The sequence below is a fragment of the Musca autumnalis genome, unplaced genomic scaffold (genome assembly GCF_047663935.1).
Source record: "Musca autumnalis isolate F117 unplaced genomic scaffold, ASM4766393v1 scaffold_2, whole genome shotgun sequence".
NCBI lineage: Eukaryota > Metazoa > Arthropoda > Insecta > Diptera > Muscidae > Musca > Musca autumnalis.
This window is the reverse complement of record NW_027411755.1, coordinates 107,571,130-107,595,573: the sequence shown is the minus strand read 5'-3', so window position 1 is coordinate 107,595,573 and position 24,444 is coordinate 107,571,130. Positions and strand designations below refer to the sequence as shown.

At 36.4% G+C, this 24,444-nt stretch overlaps 2 protein-coding genes across 2 annotated transcripts in view; both read right to left on the bottom strand.

Annotated features, from left to right (window-relative positions):
* The window catches only part of Nup154 (nuclear pore complex protein Nup154), an 84,961-nt gene extending 69,686 nt beyond the window's left edge, over positions 1 to 15,275 (bottom strand). Inside the window, exons 1-4 of the mRNA XM_073968713.1 lie at positions 14,990 to 15,275; positions 14,776 to 14,935; positions 14,640 to 14,716; positions 14,005 to 14,161 (exon numbers count right to left, since the gene is read on the bottom strand). Coding sequence (XP_073824814.1) covers positions 14,005 to 14,161; positions 14,640 to 14,716; positions 14,776 to 14,935; positions 14,990 to 15,085 — 490 coding nt within the window. The 5' untranslated portion in view covers positions 15,086 to 15,275. The remainder of the gene's footprint in view (positions 1 to 14,004; positions 14,162 to 14,639; positions 14,717 to 14,775; positions 14,936 to 14,989) is intronic.
* Positions 15,276 to 19,295: 4,020 nt separating this feature from the next.
* On the bottom strand, positions 19,296 to 23,896 carry LOC141394420 (uncharacterized). Its single transcript, XM_073968711.1, has 3 exons — positions 23,535 to 23,896; positions 20,014 to 20,184; positions 19,296 to 19,938 (listed from the first exon to the last, which is right to left on the bottom strand). The coding sequence occupies exons 1-3, from the start codon at positions 23,736 to 23,738 to the stop codon at positions 19,720 to 19,722; spliced, it is 594 nt and encodes a 197-aa protein (XP_073824812.1). The 5' UTR covers positions 23,739 to 23,896; the 3' UTR covers positions 19,296 to 19,719.
* Between the last annotated feature and the right edge of the window lie 548 nt (positions 23,897 to 24,444).

Sequence of the window (24,444 nt, the reverse complement as noted above, 5' to 3'; positions counted from 1 at the left end):
CCACTGCTAAATTTGAGCTGAGGAAGTGGACCTCAAATGAGAAATCGGTGCTTAATAGTTTGCCCCCAAGCCATCTAGTTGACGCCCAGGTTCTATCCTTTGTCGAGGCAAGTAGTTCGAAGCCGTTGGTTATAAGATTGAACGCAAGTTTAGATACGATCTACTTTTGTGTAAATCCCATTCCCAACCAAATTAACTATACGAAGAGGGAAGTTCTTTCATATATAGCCAAGTTATTTGACCCCGTGGGTTGGTTGTCTCCCGTTATTGTAGTAGCGAAATATATTATGCAAAAAGTGTGGCTTGATAATATTGGATGGGACGATTCGCTTCTTCTTACTACGAAAAACTCCTGGCAAACATCCGTTGACAATTATCCTCAAGTGAACTCCATCAAAATTCCGCGTTGTGTTCATTATGAACCAAACTCTTTGTCAGAATTACATGTATTTTCTGATGCTTCAGAGAAAGCATATGCGGGGGTAGTTTATATTCGAATAAAAAATCCTCATGGTAATATTAAAGTACATTTGTTAGCTTCTAAAACGAGAGTAACGCCCATTAAATCGGTCTCATTACCTAGTTTGGAGTTGTGTGGGGCTAGTACACTAGCGTCGGAGCTTCTAAAATCTATTTTGAGCGATTTTGAAATTCCTATTGATAAGATATACTGTTGGACTGATTCGACAATTGTGCTGGCGTGGTTGCGAAAAACTCCCACTACCTGGACTATTTTTGTGCAAATAGGGTTTGTCGAATACAACAGAACGTAGTAAATGGTCATTGGTTTCATGTCAGGTCTGAGGACAACCCGGCGGATTTGGGAAGCCGTGGTACCTCGCCTTTAGAACTTGCTAATAGTTCCATTTGGTGGAAGGGTCCTCGTTGGATGAGTTTAGATAACTCCCTTGGAAAATTCCAGATATCACTCCAGTGGAAATATGAGGACATTTTAGATAGGTTTTCATCGCTTGATAGAGCGTTGCGAGTTTTGGCGTACATGTATCGCTTCATACATAAAACTCTCCCCCGTAGTCGGCCTGCATATTGTATTACCAGTAAGATTCCAACATGTGAAGAAATTAAAATGAGTAAAGTTCGTTTAGCAATCCTGGCACAAAAGTTTCATTATACAGAGGAGTATAAGCATATGTTGGATAAAAGACCTTTACCGACATCTAGTTCCCTTCTGTCTTTGAACCCCAGTTTAGATGAGTTTGGTGTTTTATGCGTTTAAATGGACGCTTAGTGAACTCTCCCTCCTTATCTGAAAGTGAAAAGCGGCCCATTGTTGTGCCATATGGTTGTAGATTTGCACGTCTTCTTGTTAAATACACTAATTCAAAAACAGTTCACGGCGGAAATCAACTTATGCTGCGTGGAGTTTTGGATTCCTCGTGTCAAAATTCTTATCAGCACTGTAATTAATCGTTGCAAGATGTGCTGGCTTGAGAAAAATCGGTCATGTTCGCAGATTATGGCTGCACTCCCTCCCGAACGAACTTCGATTAACAGGCCTTTCACCACAACTGGGGTAGACTTTGCTGCCACTTTGATATAAAGTCCTTTACGGGTCGTGCTTGTCGTATCACTAAAGGATACGTGTGCGCCTTTGTTTGTTTTTCAACCAAAGCTGTACATTTAGAGGCAGCATCTGATCTATCGTCGGCTTCCTTTCTGGCTACCTTATATCGTTTCATAGATCGTCGGGGCTGTCCTAAGTCCATATTCTCGGACAACGGGACTAATTTTGTTGGTGCTTCGCACGAACTTGAAAAAGATTTTAGAACTTTTATTCGTGAAAGTCGTGATACTGTTTGTTCTGCTTTAGGTTATCAGGAACTTACGTGGCAGTTCATACCAGCTGGCGCTCCCCACATGGGTGGTCTGTGGGAGGCAGCTGTAAAAAGTTTTAAAAAGCACGTAAAATCGTTTTCATACACATTCGAAGAATTCACCACCATTCTAATTCGCATTGAGGCATGCTTAAACTCTCGACCCCTTTGTCCTATGTCGGATAATCCTGAGGAACTAGTAGCGCTCACTCCTGGTCACTTCCTCATTGGTGCACCCCTCCTTTCTCCACCGGAACCTCTTGTTGAAGAATCACCGTTGAGTTTAGTTAATCTATTCAGGAAATTGAAAGCTGTAACGCATCAATTTTGCATTCGGTGGAAAGAAAAATACTAGCGGTATTCACTCATTGTGGTAGATTTACAACTATTGTTAATGTACTACATGTACCAGGGTTTTTTACAACGAAGTGTGGATGTCTTTTTTGTGAATATCGTAAACAAATCAAAGCATCTTAACGTCGTCGTAGGTCTATCTTTTAGTTTCAGTTTTATTACTCTTTTTTCACATAAAAATGTTTTTTTTTTTCTTGGCCTCCATTCTTTTATTCTTTTTATTTTTTCCCATTTTTCTACCAAAAAAACAAAACTCCGACATAAAATAAAACTCACAACAAAGTGACATCACAACAATCAGCTGTTCTAACCCTTGTAAAAGTACAATGGAATGTTTACAATACTTTTAGGTCGAGTAAATAACCAAACCCTGTGGTAAATTAAACTTTCATGTATTTTGTTGTTGTGGTACTGTAAACACTTGTAGATCTACAATATTAACAAGATGTACAAGATCTACAATGCCACTTTACCAACATGAGTGAATACCGCTATTTATTTACTTTGAATAATCGTTATAAGAGGAACTATCCCCAGAGGAATGTTGAGGTCGATGACATGGTTGTAATTCGAAATGAAAAATTGCCACCTACCTCTTGGAAGCTAGGGCGTGTAGTGGAAACTCATCCCGGGAATGATGGCAAGGTTCACGTAGAAGATGTCCGAACTGATCAGGGTATTATTAGGCGACCAGTCGTTAAGTCAACACAGCTGTTGACGTTGTTCCCTCCACTTATACCAAAATCGATAAGACGCCTGCTCTTGCACCTCCTCCAATCGCTACTCCATAACGTGTAACTGATGGTAGCGCACCTCTACGCGTAGCGTTGTCGTCGGCTAATGCGCCGGTACCCTGTCGGTTGTGTACCCAGCTTCACCCTTTGACCAGATGTACGGTTTTTAAAAGAATGTCCATAGAAAAACGTGTGCGCGCTGTAGCTTACCATCGCTACTGTTACAATTGTTTGCGTTCGGATCACCTTTCTAAATTTTGTCCGGTTCCCCAACGATGCAAATATTGAGCTAAAAAGCACCACACTTCATTGCACGAAGATAAGCGTACCGAATTGACCCCGACTCCTTCGCGATCGGTTGTTCCCCAAGGTTTCTACCTGGCACCACCACCCCACATCTTACCGACGTCTGTCTTACTGATAGGTCGCGTGTTATCTTTGACCCCAACGTTGCTGGTACGGCTCTGTCTGCCAGACTCAGCTATTCCGGTGCGGGCATTATTAGATCCTTGCTGTCTCGTCAGTCAGATTTGCTCGGGCCCAATAGCTATGGTACTAAGTCCAGAAATTTATTATAAAATTTTGTGCCCCCGCATGATCAGTCAACCTGGTCTTCCTACAGCCCAATACACATCATTCGGATGGGTAATTTCGGGTCCTTTGAATTTATAATTGTAGTTTATAACGTATCTGAATACTGTTGTTGTTTGAATTACAATGAATTGAATAAAATGCTCACAAAATGAACTGAACTTACGTCCTAAACTAGTAGTTTCTAATGTATATATGCACATGTATTTATTATCATTATTCTTAGCATTTGTTGATACACACCTATATGTATCAAGGTGGGCGGCAATGAAGAAGTTGGATACATTGTCCCGCAACTTCCCTGCTCGTTCAATCACGGATGCTGATTGACGCACTGGCATTTCCTCTACAATTCCCTTAGCGGATACTGTAGTGTGCGGATCGCCGCTGGGCAGTGGTTGTTGTGGGTTTGCTCACCTTGTTACATCTGTATTTTATCCCTCTCACGGTAATAGTATGTAAATGTATTTGAATAGACAAGGGATCCTCGGCGATCACTTAGACCCTCTGCGATCACTTGTTGTTTAGCAATTAAACAATAAGCACAAAGGCCTCTGACGCCATCACCAACAAGAAAAAAGGTAATCTGATTGTTAAAAGAACACAAAAACTTAAATAAACCACCAAACCTATTTTATAACAAAAAGAACTGATACCGTGTGTTTTTATTTTTATCTTTTATTCTCCTCCACCGCTCTAGTTGAACAGTATGTATTGTATTGTGCACAGTTGCTTGGGTGGTAGAGGGCAAAAGTCTATTTACGTAATTTATTTTGTAAAAATTCTATGTGGTTTTCCCTTTCAAGTTGTTATCTAGGTAAATGCATAGGCATTTGTAATTTTCAACTACTTCCAAATACGTCATACATTTTTTCTTTGCGTTGGCTGTTCGTGATGATAATCGCTGTCGTGGAATAGGATTTGATTTGTTATTTTTGGCAACATTGTCTGGTTTGATGGGAATAATCTTTGTTTTGTTCGGCTTGGCTCCTTTAACTCTATAGTATTAAATTGCTGCTGCATTGATGTGACTTCTTTTAATTCCTGAAGCTTGGAATTGAATTGAATTAATTGATGCCACACTATTATTGCAATGTAATCAGCATATTTAAAATAGTTCACTACTTCTCCTTTTTAATGTCCTTTCGTCAGTGTTATCCATCCACTTAAGCCGAAAACACATCCAACATTTTAGTGAAGTTGTGAGTGATTTCTGGTAGAAGAATAAAAGACCAAGGAAAAGGAAACATATTTCAAATTTTACTTTATCCTTTTATCAGAAATGACACAAAACTTTGCTCAAACGTTGGATGTATTTCCGGCGTTAGTGTTGCATCGATTATAGCTACCATTACCAACAGTCCTGCTTATTCGAATATGTTGTTGTTTCTTTGTTTTGTTCAATTTTCAAAGATTAATTCCTTTAATAGAAAACGCAATCAGGTATGTGATGGAACACGATTCGAATCGTTTTCCCACAAAACGAAATCGTAAATTTCGAATTTTGGTGAATATTTTATTGAAATTGAAAATAGATTTTAAAAATATTATTCAAAAAGGAGTTTTGCCCCTATAGATATATCATAAATGCCTTCCCCAATATATGTATACCATATCGATTGTGCAAATCGAGTCGATTAGGTTTTCATCACATACCTGAATAACTTTATCGTCGATTTGCTGGCAGTGCTGCTTATTTTGAATTTATTGTTTTCTACTTTTTTTGTAGTTTATTTTTTCAAAGTCAGAGCCCTTTAACAGAAATCATAAGAGTTCGTTCCTATTTCCAATATTAACTTTGGCGGTGTTTGTTCTATTTGTCACTCTGTGAAATTACAATTACACACAAAAATACCCTTTTTCTTAGTAATACCATACCAACAATAATACCCAAATATTCCTAGTTCCCAAACTTCCCACCGTCTCATTTTGGGTGGGAAAATAATTAACTTCCAGCTATAATTTTGTACAGATTTTAGTCATATGTATATGTATTATTACCCTGAATATGGCGAATATATAGCTCACCGTTACATCACATCCTACTCATAACTGTACCTATCTATATAACATATTTTGTGCATTTCAGTTTCAGTTTCACTGTAAATTTTGCTGTAGTTTTGTATTTAAGGTCTTCAGGGGTCGAAATCATTATTTCCAAGCATGGCGGTTATAGGTCTATTTTTTGGTCTAGTCCACAGATTTGAGGAATTTTGAAGGTGTTCGTCACATTTTACTTTGGTATTTCATTTAATTTATTTACTAAGTATATAAACATGCCAATATGGCCAATATCTTATGCTAACAATATACAAATTCAAATAAAGTTAACAACCAAAAATATCAATTCAGAACTAAAGTCAATACCTATTATATACAAAAATGCATTTATTCCACAAAACAGAAATCCTGACATTATCCCAACAGACACTGTACCTTTCTAAGCGAATACTTGGAAAAATAGAGAAGTTATTATTATAAGTCGCTCCACAAACATAGAGCAAGTATAGCACTACAAAACTAAGTAAATGTAAAAACAAGTAAAAAAGCATTAAGTTCGGCCAGGCCGAACTTTTCATACCCTCCACCATAAAATATTAATTCCTGTCCCCAACTTTAAGTGAGTACGTTAAAATGTCAGATAATGTACATAAAATGCTTCATTCGGGAGGTCCTTTTTTATGGTGCCTATATCTAACTGTTGACAATTTTTGGTGGGCTAGAAATTGGGAGGTACTGTTATATAGGGGTTATAATAAAACATGGGCCTATGTTGACAGTTTTTGATGGGAGCCTTTAATGTCAAATAGCTCCTAATTCGGTTAAAAATTTAGCTAGAATCCTCAAAATATCGAAAATCGGTACATAACGTGGGAACTTCAAATGTCATTAACAGCTAGTTCGGAGGTATCTGGGCTATATGAAAATATGAACTTAAATGAACAAATTACAGAAAGTTCGTCCAAAAAATAAAGCTAAGGTACGGAAAATGGGGAGGTTTGTTTTGTGGCTATACAAAAACATGGACCTACGTTCGATTAAACATTTTAAGTAAAATCCTCAAAGTACCGAAAATCGGGAAGTATCGTTATATTGGGCCTATGTTGAAAATTGTTGATGCAGATGTGTGGTGACCACTACAACCTTCAAATGTCAAATTACAGTTAGTTCTGTTAAATCTGTTAAAAAATGTCAAATGTTCAAATTACAGATAATTCGGTTAAAACTTGTAGGTAAAATTTTCAAAATAACGGTAACGTTATATGGGGGCTATTCCAAAACATGGACCTATGTCCAATAGTTATAAAGGTTTATTGACATTTAAGAACCCTAAATGTCAATTGATAGCTAAATCGGTCTGAATGTAGATAAAAACGTCAAAATGCCGTATATCGGGTGTACCGTTATATGGGGGCTATACCAAAACGTGGACCTAGGTCCACAACTTTTGTTATATAAGTTTAGTTACACTTAAGAACCCTAAATGTCAAATTATAGCTATATCAGTCTGAAAATGTAGCTAAAAACGTCGAAATACCGTAAATCGGGGGATACCGTTATATGGGGGCTATACCAAAACGTGGACCTATGTCCACAACTTCTAATATATAAGTTTATTAACACTTAAGAACCCCAAATGTTAAATTATAGCTATATCGGTCTGAAAATGTAGCTAAAAACGTCAAAATGCCGTAAATCGGGGGTACCATTAAATGGGGGCTATACCAAAACGTGGACCTAGGTCCACAACTTTTGTTATATAAGTTTAGTTACACTTAAGAACCCTAAATGTCAAATTATAGCTATATCGGTCTGAAAATGTAGCTAAAAACGTCAAAATACCGTAAATCGGGGGGTACCGTTATATGGGGGCTATACCAAAACGTGGACCTATGTCCACAACTTTTGTTATATAAGTTTATTGATACTTAAGAACTCTAAATGTCAAATTATAGCTAAATCGGTCTGAAAATGTAGCTAAAACCGTCAAAATACCGTAAATCGGGGGGTACCGTTATATGGGGGCTATACCAAAACGTGGACCTATGTCTTTAACTTTTGTTATATAAGTTTATTGACATTTAAGAACCCTAAATGTCAAATTATAGCTACATCGGTCTGAAAATGTAGCTTAAAACGTCAAAATACCGCAAATCGGGGGGTACCGTTATATGGGGGCTATACCAAGGGGTGGACCTATGTCCACAACTTCTAATATATAAGTTTATTAACACTTAAGAACCCTAAATGTCAAATTATAGCTACATCGGTCTGATAATGTAGCTAAAAACGTCAAAATACCGTATATCGGGGGGTACCGTTATATGGGGGCTATACCAAAACGTGGACCTAGGTCCACAACTTTTATTATATAAGTTTATTGATACTTAAGAACCGTAAATGTCAAATTATAGCTAAATCGGTCTAAAAATGTAGCTAAAAACGTCAAAATACCGCAAATCGGGGGGTACCGTTATATGGGGGCTATACCAAAACGTGGACCTATGTCCACAAGTTTTGTTATATATGTTTATTGACACTTGAGAACCCTAAATGTCAAATTATAGCCAAATCGGTGTGAAAATGTAGCTAAAAACGTCAAAATACCGTAAATCGGGGGGTACCGTTATATGGGGGCTATACCAAAACGTGGACCGATATAGCCCATCATCGAACTTGACCTGCCTGCAAACAAAAGACGCATTTTCCCAAAATTTCAGCGTCCTATCTCCATTTTTGTGGATGCTAGAGTGATTACCACAGACGGACGGACGGACGGACGGACGGACGGACGGACGTGCTCAGATCGACTTAGAATTTTACCCTGATCAAGAATATATATACTTTATAGGGTCGCAAATGAGTATTTCAATGCGTTACAAACGGAAAAACAAACTTAATATACCCTCCATACTATGGTGGAGGGTATAAATAAATCTAAAGCTAATCAAACAATGCAAATATGGCAAAAAAATATAACCCATAATTAGATCAAAAGGCAACTAACAAAATCATAAAGAGTAATTCCGCAAGTAATAAAAACATCTTGCTCTATAGTTAGTGGCAAATCAAAAAGGTATCAAAGGATTGAAGGAAACTAGTTCCGAAAAACAAACGATCTTTCACAAAATCGGGTTATTGAGGGTTACGCAAAGGCCTACACATTACAATGTCTCTACGCAGTGACATAGGGTTCTAAGTACGCAGAAAAGCTCCTATTTCCAGTATTAGGAAGGTTTTAGGAACATTGTTCAAAGGAAATGGCTGTAAATTTGATTTCTGGGTTTTTAATAGGCAGAACACATAATTATTACCTCGGTTCACGTTTTGGTAAACATTTATGGTACAAATGTCCTACTTTAAATTACGTACTTTGAAAATAATCGGGTTTATAAAATTGGTGATTACATTAGAAAGGCAAATATAGGCAGATGAAATTTTGGAGTAGTTACCACGGGGTATCTAATATAAAATTAAAAAGTTCTGAGTCTTTCCGTGCGTGCCCCATTGGTCGCACCTTACTCTTAATGCTCTAAGTAGAAAAAATCTGATATAAATATTTGAAGATTTTTCATCAGAAACTACCAATATTTTTAAGTAGAGCTTTATTTCAACTGAAATGGCTACCTGCGAAACCCTTTTTAGTAAAAGCGTTCTGCGGTGCCAACGATATCTCGAAAACGAATCGGCCGATCTTCAAATATTTTTGTGAGCATTTTTGAATTTGAAGCGAAACTGAAATTTTAAAAAACCTATTAAAAAATGTATGCTGTCAAACTCAGAAATTTCGATCTTAAAGAAAAAAATTTACGGTTTTTTGTCAAAAAATTGGGCAAAAAATCTGTATCGCTTACAGAAAAGATTTGTATGTATTTGACAAGCTCTCCAAAGATTGGTCCACTCGTTATCGAGCTATCATTGATACCGATTTCAAAAACGCCATTTCGAGAAAAACGCGTTTTATGTTGCTCCTTTACACGCAAAACACAATGGGAACATCACTTAGAACGGTCATATCTCAGCCAATTTTTCTCCGATTGACTTCAAATATTTTGCGGCATACTCTCGAAATTCATCCGGAAGTACTTTCCGGGTTATAAGGCGTCAAAACCCAACGTCATTTTTTTAAATAATTTATATTTCCTAACGTCATTTTTTTAATAATTTATATTTCCTAATTGCGTGCCACCGTGGTGCAATGGCTTTGCACGCTGAAAGTCGTGGGTTTGATTCCCCGGCCACGCAACATAAAAAATGTCAACGGTGGCAAAAAAACCTCAGTGATGTTGGCCATTTCCTTAGTATTTCAGCCATGTAAAACTTCTCTACAAAAGTGGTGTCTTAGCCCGTTCGGACTCGGCGGTCCCATATCATTGAGCTAATATGAATCGGGGTGCACTCATTGATATGAGAGAAGTCTCCCTTGTCCCTTATGGGATGTTTGTGGAATAAATATAAATATATATATATATATATATATATATATATATATATATAACTGTGTGTGTGGATTAAATTCAATATTTTCGAGGAAATTGTTTTCAAAGTTCTGAGAATATATCGATTTGTCTTTAGCAGAAAGTAGCATATCCCGGCTGTAGGTTCTGCATCCCTTGGAGAATTTAATTAATACATTTCAAGTAAAAATCGGGCCCATGCTTCGAAATATATACAAAAATTTGTTGTTTTTGGAAATTTTTTCTACTTGATCGAAAAACCATATATCAGGAAAAATGTCTAAAATTGTCTTTTTCATTTCAAAAAAATCAAAAAAAAATTTTGATACTACATCAATGATTTTTGGCACATAGATTAAGAAAAAAATCAGCATTCCAAATCTGTTTTCGTTACTAACTTTGATCGTTGCGCGCAAAAGATATGACTGTTTTAATTATGATAATTAGAAAAAATTCTAAAAAAATCGCGGCTTAATATTGTTAGCTGTTATATCCTATTATCGTGTACTGAATTCGTAACCTTTGCGATGACGCAAAAAAATAATCGCAAAGTCTCAATGGATTCGCGAAAAATCAAATTTGTTAAATAATTTCACGTATTTACAAACATATTTTTGAAACAATAGCGCTCATACTTACGAAAAATATATAAAAAATTTATAACAGCATCCAGACATTTTGAGGAGTAAAATGAAACCTAAGTTGTGAAGGTTGGAGCTATAGTATTCAAGTTATTTGCAAAAATACGAAGAAAATATTACGAAAAAATTAAAATCATATTATTCTAATTTTATTTTTGTATGCTTTTCTAGGAAAAGTTGGAGAAAAAATGTTTGAGTTCTTCGGCATTTTCGTCAAAATTTCACGCAATAATGATGATATTTCGTTGTAAAAAATTTTTCGCTTATAGTTTTCCTATTGGATAATATTATTAGAACCTTATATCAAATCACAAGGAATTCCAATGGTGGCATAACGTTAAAATAATGTTATATTGAATATTACAACATTTGAGATGCATATAAACCGCGCAATTGTGAAAATGACATGATGCGCATCCGATTTTCCAACACAGCGAATCAATCCCTCTTATTTGATGTACAGTTTGTCAAATTCTATTTGGCGACCACGATGTAGCATCTGCTGCATATTAGTGTGCAAAACACAGTAAAATGGTCATAATTTCCGCGAAGTTCATTTACATTTTATGCGCATCCGATTTCAATAATCACCATTAAAAAATACATCATTCTATGCCGTTTCAATGCGATCCATCAAGAACCGTGGATGTAGCATCGCACTCAATTTTTAGAAAAAATCTATTATATCTCTGGATTTACGAGAGTTTTTAAATATCTGTTTTCGCGCAGTTTAAACACGCGTATCGATCTATTTATTTGAGTATAACTGACACATCCAAAACGCGTTTTAATATGCGATATTTTCAAAATAATTTTTTGCAAATTTTCAAAATTTGAGGGGTATCATATCCGCCGATCTAGTGGGTGGATTTTTACGCGTCGTGGCTTGTTAGATTCAGAACGCAAAAAAACTAAATTTACGCGGGTTTCCACGGAAATCGATTGACGTTTGTAAATTTTAAACCAAAAAAAAAAAGTTTTTGAGAAAAATTTACGCACAAAAATTTCGTGTTTGGGCGCAGATTACTGTGATCCTGTGAGGGCTACACCCTCATGTTATACATTAAAAAATGCGAAATCGTGAGTACTATAATCAAATAATAAGCCCTTAGTGAAATCCAGCTGCGCGTCCCGATTAGAACAAAAATTCAAGAAACCCCATTTTTCTGGTTTCAAAATGTCAGCATCCGTTGGAGGTAGATACAGTGGATATATTAAAAAATCATACTTTAGAAACTTCAACTCTGAAGTGTACTCTTTAACTTCTCCTTTGAGCTTTAAGCTCTACATTGTGTTGTAAAACCACTAATTGGAAAATAACATAATCAAACTCGTTTTTTTCCGATTTTTTTACATTAGTACGACCACAGCTTCCGCTCAAAATATTATTTTAAGAAACCCCTCGGTGAATCGGGCTAAAACAGTTTATTTTACCGAAATGTGGTCAAAAGTTATGGTATAGTAAAACTGATCGCGAGTTACAATACCTCATACCTCAGTTTCAACATAAGTTAATTTTCTACAAAAAGCTTGATATATGAAATTTTATGGCGATCGGTTAACGTTAAATCGTGCCAACCGAGCGATCTTTGTTTTCATAGTAATTTTAATGGGGCTGAAGATGAACTTTCACGAAAATTCTCTAAAGGAGACAATTATGGTGTTGTTGTGGCAGCTTCTACAAGTATGTGTGTCTCCATTTTATTGATTCGGCGCTGCCTCCTGCTCCAAGTTCAGAAAGGACGCCACCTGAATAGGATTAGTCCAAAGTGAGAGTGGAGTCAGGTTAGTCGGGTTGGCTGCAGCATATACAACATATCGTAAAGCTATGTTGGGTTCCGGGTCACAGCAACATTATGGGAAACGAAGTAGCAGATGAACTGGCTCGAGTTGGCTCCAGGTCTATCGACTTATCAGTTCATGAAACCGTTCGGCCACCGATGTGTCACTACATCGGCAAACTTCGGGAGATCTTCAATGAGAGAGCAAACCAAAGAAGGCTATTGGAACCTGGTTGTAGGGTATCCAAGGCAATCTGGCCTGTGGTTTCTCGTCGAAGAACGGCTTCCCTCCTTTCACTTGATAAGTTAGGGATGAAAATCGCGGTGGGACTTATAACAGGTCACTGCAGAGTGAGATCTCTAACTTCAAAATGGGACGACAGTGGCATTGACTACTGCAGACTATGTGAAGATGCGGAGGAGATACCGAACACTAGGTAGATATGAGATAGACACTCTGACCTTCTTGTCTAACATAGATCCCATCGTCATACTCAGTTTTGCCAAACATCTATCATGGCTTGGCAAAGGTCCATAAAAACCAATAGTAATCAGACTCTATTCACTCTTTCAGAACGCTCTCATCTATAAATTGGCATCACTCTCTACATCTCCATCCTATCTGTGCTGCACCATCAACTCAACATCTCCTACACTCACCATCATCTCATCACCTCTACCCTATCATCCTCATCTCATAAACTACATCAACACTCTAAATCTTCAACAATAGCCCACACAGGATGAACACAATGGACGGTCTCCGAGTCAGTCGCCTATACCACTAGATGGCTGCGCATCCTTAAACCTAACCTAACCTAGTCGGGTTGGCTGGGCAGTTAAAAAGGTGCTGGGTAGTATGCGGGCCGGTGCTGCATGCTGGGCAGATATTCCGCGTGCCATCAATCTTGGCCCAATAAGAATTGAGGCGGCTGCACCAACCAGATCTTAGTTGTGCCAACACGACTCTCGTTTGCCCTGGCAGCTCTTGCTCTTCCGCTGCCACGGGTGATGGGTGATCTTCGAGGACGATTTTCTCACTATAGGCTTCCGGAGCCTCAGCGACCGCATCAGTGTGAATATCAAACCTGCCTGGTTAGAAAGGTGATCTAGAGGTTCTCTTTTATATCTCTGAACCTCCCTTTCTAGATCACGATAATCCTCCCTGACTCCCGCGTGTCCAATTGATGAACAAAACTTTACCAGTTCATTGTTGTGACTAAAAAACCTATTTCTATAAACATTTCTGATGATCGGTTAAAGATAACCCATGCCGCCCCAGAACGATATTTATTTCCATAAAACTTTGTATCCAAAGGAGAATTTTCAGTAAATCACTTCACAGGCCACTATTATTTTTCAATATAGTTGGGCAATTGAACGACATAGTTCACTGTCCTAGTTCAAAACCGTATGAGTAACGTCATACAAACCAACGTGTGATATTAAGTATACGCACTTTGTTCATACAAACAACCGGTATCTATTGAACTAGACAGTGAACTACGTCGTTCAATATACATATTTCAATTGGCACAACTCTATATTCCAATCCATTAAAAATTTTACCGGTTCATTGTTGTGACTAACAAAATAAATTTAATACTTACCAAGTACTATTATTTCAATAGGTGTCGTTAAAATCAGAAGATATTTTACATCACTGATAAAAACTCCTGCTTTTGGCTTTACTAAACCAACACTAACAATTAAATGACTGAGTCCATCGTAATATGCAACATCTCGAGTTTGTTCGTATGTCCAAATCTAAAAGTATTGATCAGATGAATATTTGAGCTCAGGGCCGCAACTTATTTATAATCGCTCATTTACTCAGAGTGTCCTGAATCAAAAAATTCAACTGATATATGTATTTCCTCATGTCTCTTTAAATTGTGACAAAATTTCGGCATAAATTGAATACTCTACCAGCTGGCGGAAAAATCTGAAATGTTTACCACAGGTAGATCTAGACTTGTTAAAGTAAGAAAAAAATTTAAATTAAAAAAAATGTTGTTCCCGTGCCATAAATTGGCTCCTGTCCATAGGAGAAAGTCTCAAATCCCCGGCCAAAGGCCGGCTACTAAGAAAAAAACTTACAATTTAAAAAAAATCAGATTTTTTCCGCCAGCTGGTAGAGTATTCAATTTGTTCCAAAATTTCATATTGAGAGTGTGTTTTATTTACATATTTATTTTTTTGAGTTAGGACACCCTTTGACGTGTAAACGAGCATATATACATACGTATATCTCCGAATCAATTGTTAGCCATGCCCTTCCAATCTCCGGAAACAGACCCATCATACAGTGACACTTTATATCTGAAAATTAAAGCCAAAGGTAATCTATATTTATTCGTATTTAGAATCTGTTTACTCACGTTTAAAATGTTCCAAAATTTCTGGCGGTATTGGAATTTTGCTTATAGTTTGTAATTGATTCAATTGTTTGTGTCCCATAGTAAGATTCGAAAGATTTTGGTAGTCGTAATCATTTAAACCGCTAGCTGTAGCCATTACATGTTGATTTATTCCCGTCATCTATAGAAAGTCTAAAATTTAATAAAGCCCAAACATGTCTTCGGATATTAATACCTCTAAAAGTCCAGGAGTAGACAGGTCAATGGAGTCATATCTTTCGAACATATTGCCAGCTACGTCGAGCATTTCCAGCTGTATAAGCGTACTCATCGTATAAACAGAAAGAACAGTAACAAATAACTACAAAAATTGCAAATTTCAAATATATGTGAAGCTTTTCCACTGTTGATTTATTTATAAAGAACACAACAAGTACATTTGTCCGGTAAAGCCTCGCGCGTTTTTGACAGATGGTTACGATCGAATACCTTAGTAACCGGTATTCATTTCAGGGTGTCCTTCCTAATTTACTGCGTGAACGTAAATATGTTTTAAAACACAACTGACATTCTGTGAGTACACACGCTGCATCTTTTGATGCATGCATCACCACTTTTTTAGCGGTGTTGCAAAAAAGAAAGGAAAGGTAATGTACGACATGTATGAAATGTACGATTTCATGATTCATTAAATGGTATGTTACAATTACTCTAAAGCCACACGCTGAAACTTTCATTCGAAACTTTCCCATTATTTTGGCGTTCTTAGGTCGGGTTCCCCAATACAGTAATTTCATAAAATTACTTTAATATGGAACTCGATCTATGAACGCCAAAATAATGGGAAAGTTTCGTATAAAAGTTTCAGCGTGTTGCTTTAGAGTTATTTAATGTACATCATGGGTTTAAAATAAGCTTCTTTCCTGTATTTTTTAATAGTAAAACTCGTAAAAGAGAGAACTGTAAAAAACTTGTTCTCACACAAAAGTTTTTTGAAATAGTTCGAGAACGGAAAAATGGAAAATACCTCAAAGTCGGCGTAACAGCCAATCAGACGCCGGCAACCATGTTACTATTTTTTATGCTAATGGGTACTTTACACGATATGTATTTTACATATGGGTTGTCACTTTGCGTATACATTTTGTATATAAAAAGTGACAACCCATATGTAAAATACATATCGTGTAAAGTACCCATAAGTTTACATTTACGAAATCCACTCGATTTCAACTGTCAATTCCATAGATCAAACGTCAAATGAAATCACATCTTGATTTCATTTGACGTTTATCCTATGGATTTGACAGTTGAAATCGAGTGGATTTCGTAAATGTAAACCAAGCATTACACGCTCAAATTTGTAGAGTAAAAAGTTTTTAGAGAGAGCGTAATTCAGCTCCATTTTTGTTTAAAGAGAAGTGAACATTTTACAATTTTGTTGTTGCAGCAGCATACAAACCTACGTAGAAGCATAGGTTTGATGCTGGGTTGGCAGCCGCTGGCCGAAACACTACGGTTTCGGGTCAATCCGGTAGAACCGGATTGACCCGAATAGAACCCGCTGCCGTGGGATTGACATTTTTTTGTGTACGGGAGCGGTTTTTCGGTTAAAATGTGTAAAAATTGTAAAAACTTTATAGTTCTGGAACAAAGCTATAATGTAATAAAATAATAATTGCTCTGTTCCAGAACCTGCAAGAAGCTACTATTTTTTACTACGATAAAATTTTTTCCTTTATGTTATCGAAAAAATATTAAAAATTAGTAGATTCCTGCAGTACTGGAACAGACCAAATGTAATAAATAATCTGCAAATACAACTCTGATTTACTAATACATACAAACATTTGGCGAGTTGCCTCGGCACTGTCTGGTAATTTTCGTAGACAGTAAACATGGACATTTTTGAACAAATGAAAACAAAACTATTTCAAATAACAAAAAAGACAACAGGACTTCGATGCAACAAAACAAAAACAAAATATGTGAACGGAAAACAAAAAGAAATCGATGATTTTCACTCATAATTTTACAACTAGTTTTGCAGTTGTCTGGACACCTACGTCACACAGACAAGTTTTGGGTTTTTGACAATCAATACATGTAATCAACTGTCCTGTCATGTGTAAACGCAGGGTAAACCACAGTTTATAAGTTGGACACTAATAGCCCGTTTAGACTGTACCCTTATACGATGATTAAAGGGTGTTCTACACGGTATGTATTTTACATATTTGTACATACCAACTGTCATTTTTTTCATCTTTATGTAATTCATTTTGTACGTCAAATTTTGCCATTTACATAGCATTTATAATATTTACTTTCACACCTGCTTATGTTTTTTTTGTATGACATAACCTAAAAATGTAAACAAACTATTTCAATCAGCTGTTGTTTAAAAATATTAAAAAAATAAATACTACCGAAATTTTTAAAATGTTGAAACAAACAAGCAAAATAAGTGCGGCGAGAAAAGTAAAGCTAGTGTCCAGTATTGTTGCAATTGTTTCTGCAATAAAAGCAAAAAAGAAAAAACGTAGAAACAAATTAACAACGGTTCGGGCTTTATGGAGTCATAAGTGGTTGTTGCGAAGGGACTCTGGATTAGGGTTCTCAGCAATGGCCATCAATGAATTCCGGTTAGAGGACCCAAAGTCATTCAAAAATTTCGCTAGAATGTCGTATGAGTGCTTCTCCGAATTATTGGAAAAAGTGTCCCCAATAATTTCAAAGCAAAACACTGTAATGCGGGAGGCTATTTCGTGTTCTGCAAGGTAAATATAGGGAACTTAAGGTTATCTTAACATTACTCATAATCTTAAATTTGTTGTAAGATTACTGTTGACCTTAAGGTTTTTGGCCACAGGGGAGAGGTTTTTACAATTAGCATACGGATTCCGAATTTCCGTCGCAGCTATTTCCAAAATTGTACCAGAAACGCTGGATGCAATTTACGCTGTTTTAAAAGATGAATTCTTCAAGGTAGTACGAATTTAAAGAATCTTAAACAAAGAGCAAAACTAAGAAAAGTAATATATTTAAGGTCCCAAGCAAAGCTGAAGAATGGAAAAAGATTGCCGAAGAATTTAATCGAAAATGGAATTTCCCCTTTTGTTTAGGTGCAATCGGTAATAACGCAAAAAATATCTCAAAGACATTTTAAACATCTCTCTTTTTCTAGATGGTAAGCACATTGCAATAAAGAGCAAAGAATGCTATGGATCATACTACTATAATTATAAAGGGTTCCACAGCGTAATAATGATGGCCGTAGTGGACGCCAATTACAAGTTCTTATACGTAGATGTTGGTTCCAACGGGCGAGCAAATGATGCCGCAGTTTTTAATGAGTCGTCGTTTTGCCAGGCTATGTCTAAAAATCAACTAGACTTCCCTGCCGACGATCTTTTGCCTGGTACAGATAAGATTGTGCCTAACGTATTTGTTGCAGATGAGGCTTTTCGACTCACGCCGAGAATGATGAGACCCTATGGGGAAAGGTCTGCTAATACAAATAGGATTTTCAACTACAGGCTAAGCCGGGCTCGAAGAGTATCCGAAAACGCTTTTGGATTTTTAGCCAGTAAATTCCAAGTGTTCCAGAGGGATATAGACCTCAGCGTAGAGAAAGTTGAAAAACTGACATTGGCAGCATGTGCTTTGCACAATTTCATTAGGAGTCGGGAAGGATTGGACTCAAATTTGGTGGATTCGGAAAATACCAAAACATTGAGTATTAATAATGGATCTTGGCGAAATGAAGTCTGTATTACAAATCTTCAAAGGTGCCAAGCCAATCGCACTGGAGAAGAAAGTCGAAAGATACGGGATACATATTGCGAATATTTTAATACTGTTGGTGCAGTTCCTTGGCAAGAGGACGCTATAAAAAGATTTAACTTTTAATGTTTTAAATAATAAATATGCTGAATAATTTGCGCTTTGCAATATTAAATATGTAATTATGAATTTTCCTTACAATAGTTTTGTGGTCAATAGTGGTCAATTACGGATGGAAACTCAACTGTAGTTACGTGGCCTGAAGAGAAAATCATACTATTAAAATAAGTAAAAAGACGAAAAATTTTAAATTTAATCAAAATCAGCGTTTTGAACCCTCATCTATATCTTAATGAGGAAATATAAAATATTGGGGGCACCGCAACTAGAGTTGAGTTGCTATCCATAATCGACCCCTTAATGTTGTAGTGGTTTTTAATGTGTAATTGTCGGGAAAGGTATTGTCAACATAGTTCATAACATTTGGGGATGAATACCTTTGATTTCTATAAGAGCGAATTTTGAAAGATTGCTGCAAAAAATTACTTTCAATTAAAAAGTAAAGTGCAAGATTTAAAAAAAATGTTGAAAGGATATTTCTTCCTGCATAGAGATGTGAAATCCGTAGATACACTTGCCCACTGATCTGATATGATACGAGGAAACTTTTGGAATTTAGTGTCCTGTCCAGTGAAAATATGAGAAGTATGCTTTGAGACTATATGAAATACAAAAAAAAAAAAAACCAACAGACATTTTTCGATAAAATATTTAAAAGATAACGTATTTAATTCAATTTTATTGTATCAGGTCATGCAAAAATACATAGGAACTTAGATTGGGAATTCATTTTTTGTGTTTTATAATACTCTTATAACACTTCAAGTGTTTTAAATAAAAATAAAATACATAAATTTATCAGGTCACTTCAAAGATACATGTGAACATAGTGTTATTAAATACATAAATTTATGAGGTCATAGTTTATTGTGAAAAGTATAGAGTTGTTATTCATCTATAAGATAACTATACTCATAATAGTTTTCACTATCACTGCATAGCAGCCTTTGCCTTTTTTTTGCATCAAAAAGTGCTGCAGTTATTTTTTCTATAAACTCATCTCTTATGCTCTCGGAAATTATCGAGTCCAGCTCTTCTTTCAAAAAATTACAAAGTGACTCATTTTTTACTTTTATCATTATTGTTATTTGAACTAGTTAAATGTTCTAAGACATTAACAGCTGCTTCGAGAACAGCATCTTCCTTGTTTGGTCTGTTGCTCGACAACGGCGTGACGTTTTCTTTTTTTATCCTTTTAGATGGCTGTGCAGGAGATAAATGGTCTTCCATTAATTGAGTTGACTCAGCAGAGTCCTCAAATGATGAATTGTTTTGTTCCTGTGAATGATAATAAATTTGTTTATATGTATCATTGCCACGAAATTTTTTTATACATTTTAAATTGCTACTTACAAATAAATTGCTCTTTCCTTTCCTTATTTTAATATGGTCCTGCAAAAAACTAAGTTCAGGAAACCAATAAGCACTGGGGACATAAACATCGTCAGCGCCTGAGCCACTTCTAATCTCTTTACTTTTTGAAAGTTCTCGGCTATACTGGCCACGTTGGTATTGCATTTTATTCTATAAAAAAAAAACTAAAAGTAAGAACAAGTAAAAACGAGTCATTCGGCTTCGCCGAGAGGTAATGGTATATTGGGCCTACATCAAAATATTGTGGAGGAGGTACTTAAAGGAATGGATCGACATAGTCCATAATGGAAGTAGATCTTATTTTGGAAGTCATATCTTTTCGATAGATATCGCGCCCTCTAGTTATTTCATTGGCTAATCGTATAAATTTAGGAACAGTATGACAGGAAGCATGGACTTGTCCATGGATAACATAATTGCTCTGTTCCAGAACCTGCAAGAAGGTACTATTTTTTACTACGATAACAATTTTTCCTTTATGTTATCGAAAAAAAATTAAAAATTAGTAGATTTTTGCAGTACTGGAACAGACCAAATATCTCTGTAAATAGGACAAAAAAAAAAACAGCATCAGTATACATTTCCAAAGGATCTTCGAACAGACCCTAAAATACACTTAGACACAAATGTTGAATTTTTGTGGGGGGGGTACCCTAGGGAGAGGACCATTTTGGGACATTTTGGAAGTTAAACGAAAATTGGAAAAAAATATTAGGAGATCCAAGTTTGGTCCTAATTGGTTGCCCCTTTTAAGAAATATCATGCATACCATTTACGTACATACATATGTTCCCACAACATCCCCGAAGGGACAAGGGAGACTTCCCTCATATCAATGAGTGCACGCCGATTCATATTAGCTCAGTGATATGGGACCTACTTTTTATTGCCGAGACCGAACGGCGTGTCTTACGACACCACTTGTAGAGAAGTTTTTCATGGCTTAAATACTCAGGAAATGTCGCCAGCCCCCAATGACCATTTAAGTAATTTTTTATAATATTGGTGGGAAGTACCGGAAGTTGTCGACCGGTATTGCCCTTCTTCAAAATTAAACTAAGTTTGGACAAAATATTACGAAAGCCAAATTTTGGACCGAATCGGTTGATCCGTTCGAGAGTTATCGTGTGGGTGTATTTAAAGAAAGATTTCGTAGCAGCATTCAATAATATTGCAATATTCGCGTTTAAGATCTTTTGGTCTTCAATGGTATTAATTTTTGTCTTCTGTAGACCGTTCCACAATAGTGTGATTTCATTGAAAAAATTTCATGAAATTAGGTGTTCTTAAATCAAGGGACGCATAATTTCATTGATTTTTTTCAATGAAATCACTATAGAGTGGACTTAGAGATCTGCTATAGGTAAAATTCCTCGAAAACAGCCCGAATTTTTTAAACAATTTTTTCAAATATCCATAGACCAATATGCGTGGTCAAGGTGACCAACCGGTCTCCTCTCCTCTGGTCAGGAGAACAGGTAATTCATAAGAGGACCAACTAGTCGTCTATAAGAATAATTTAAAGGGTCTTCCAATAGAAGAACATCCGGTCTTCTACAACAAGTGCCTTATAAGAAAACAAATAAATAAAACCGCATACATCTGATTAATTTTTGCGGATTCTGCAACAGCAATGTTGATAGATGAGAAAAATCCAAAAACAATAAAAAATTCAAAACCTAAAAATGGTGACCCCGAACTGCTATATCTCGAAAATGGCAAAAACTAGGAACAAATCATAACGGTAAGTCCTCTAGAGAATTTTCGCTGATACAACATTTTCTTTAGCCCCACTTCGATAGGACTTGCGGTTTCCAAGCAAAATCGCGAAAACCTAAAATAAACCTAAAAATGTGAATTTTGACCGCGACTTATCTAAGAATCCCTTCATCAATTTTTTCTGTTTTTGGATTTTTCTCATCTATGAACATTGTAGTTTCAAAATCCGGAAAAACTTTCCAGGTGTAAGCTCCTTTCATTTAATGTTGGTTCAAGAGCACCGTAGAGGACAAATTGGCCTTTTACAAGAAGTCAAAGTGGTCTTCTACGAGAAAAGCATTTTGTGTTTTATCGAAAGACTAACGTGTCTAAACAGACAAAAGACCAACCGGACTTCTATAGAAAGACTAACTAACTTCTTTAAGAGGTCCACCTGGTCTTCTAGAAGAGGACCAACCGGCTTTCTGCAAGAATACTTTATAGAGTCTTTCAATATAAGATCAATCAGTTTTGTACAAGGGACCAACTGGTTTTATTTAATCTCACAGATGCGCGCTCTCTCAACCGAATTGAACGGGCTGCCACCTCATTTCATGGTTGTATTTTGTATCATTTTTGTGGTCATAACCGTATGATATCCATGCACTTTAAGGTTCTTCATGAGTTATGGCATTAGATCCTCGGCAATGACCAGAATGTATCGGGAAGGCAAAAAATGTTATGAAACTAGATGAGAACAAGAATTGCTCGGCACAGCGACCACCACAACGATGTCCACCACAACGATTTGCTTTGCAAAACCGGCAACAAAAAGTGGAGGTGAAACAACAAGCTCCTGTGAAAAGACAGCACCACCACCTTCCGAACCCGGACCACTAGAATCGTCGACCACCACCACCTCTATTCCGCCACATGATGAGCTTTCGGAATCTGAGAATGATACCAGTATGGAAGAAAGCAACAAGGAAACAATTGTAGCAATTGCTGGAGAATCAATGGCTAATGTGGAAAAAGCTACTGGAGAGTCGTCTCATGGAACAGCCATAACAAGGTATTGGTGGTTGTCAAATGTTGTCAAAAGCTCTCTCGGATTGTCATCGCACTAGTATAGCAGCTGGAACACCACTTAAGCTAAAGGTTTTTATCACAGGACGTAATCGTTTGGAGAATGATGGTGCCAAGGCTATTGCAAAAATATTTTCCACAGTCAAGACATTCAAAATTCCATGTATCATGATGGTATCGCTGCACTGGCTGAGGGTTTTAAACAGAATCCAAATTTGAAAATATTAAATTTGAATGATAAAACAGTGACCAGTAAGGTCACATTTGGCTGATGCTTTTAGTTATACATCACATTTGAGGGAGATTAATTTTGGTGGTTGTCTGCTGACTCAATGTAATATGGCAAGTCGTTCTATTCATGGCTAAGCAGATTGATAGATCTACGGTTTGCACGGTTAATGAGGACATCCCTACCAGAATTAGCGGAAAGTGTAACAGTTCGCCAAACATAATCATCGTGTCGCCTGGTCTGACAAATTACATCACCTGGCAACCTGCCGGTTCTCATTGGTCAGACCATCACCTCATAATTGTTTTCATCACATCTAAACGTCGCTGTTTTACATATCGCAGGAAAGGTAATTGGCCTTGTGTGATCTGTCCAACTTCAGAAGATGTTCAGGTAGCAGAAGAGACGATCCGAAGTGAGACCCAATTTCCCAACAGAAGCGACGGGATGAAATCTCCATGGTAATGCTATGTTTATACATACTAACCTTGACATCATTTGGTCCAATGCACTCGTTAAATATCTTTAACTTTTCAGCAATTTCATTAAAAGCATTGTACCGGGAATGTTTGTTGTGGTATAATGGGTTTTTTGAGTTGTACAGGCATTCATAGTTTTGCCACAAATTAACCATTTCAAGAATGGCTTCTATCGTCCATTCAAGCTGGAATAAAATACATTTTATACTCATTTTCAGGTTTAGAATATGCAAATACTTTCTTTTGTGTTCTCTTTATGCATATTCTCTACTTTTTTAAATATATATATGCCAATTTATTCATTTATTTTCGTTTTTTGCTTTTTGGTAACTATTTGTTGACATTAGCCAAACAAACAAAACAGCTGTTTGATTTATGAGATGCAGAAAGAAATAGAGCGCGCTCTAATCGTATAAAATACATATGTATGCACATAACACTTTGATGCATTGAAATTTTCGTATGGTTCACACCATGTGTACAAAAATCAGATTTGTAAAAACTGACAGTTGGTATGCACAAATATGTAAAATACATACCGTGTAGAACACCCTTAAGGGCATTATCTCGATTTAAGTGCTTAATCCACCCAAATTCACCCTTTACCATACAAAATTAAATCAACTCAAAACTTGGATTTGTTTTAAATCAAATGTTAAATCGAAATATTTTGATATACAACACTGCTTTTTGCTCCTAAAAATGCAACTATTGCAGTCTGTACCAATATTGGCAACTGTGTTCATGTGTCATTTATTTACTAGGGTTATGACTTTTTGACCTTTTTTCTCAAAAATGATTTCCTTTAGCGGGAGTGAATGAACTTTTGCCTATTAAAAATTTGTTTCAAAGTGTTTTTCCTGTTGCACGAATAAGTGACATTTTGCCTATTAATGACTAAAATAATTTTTATTCCAT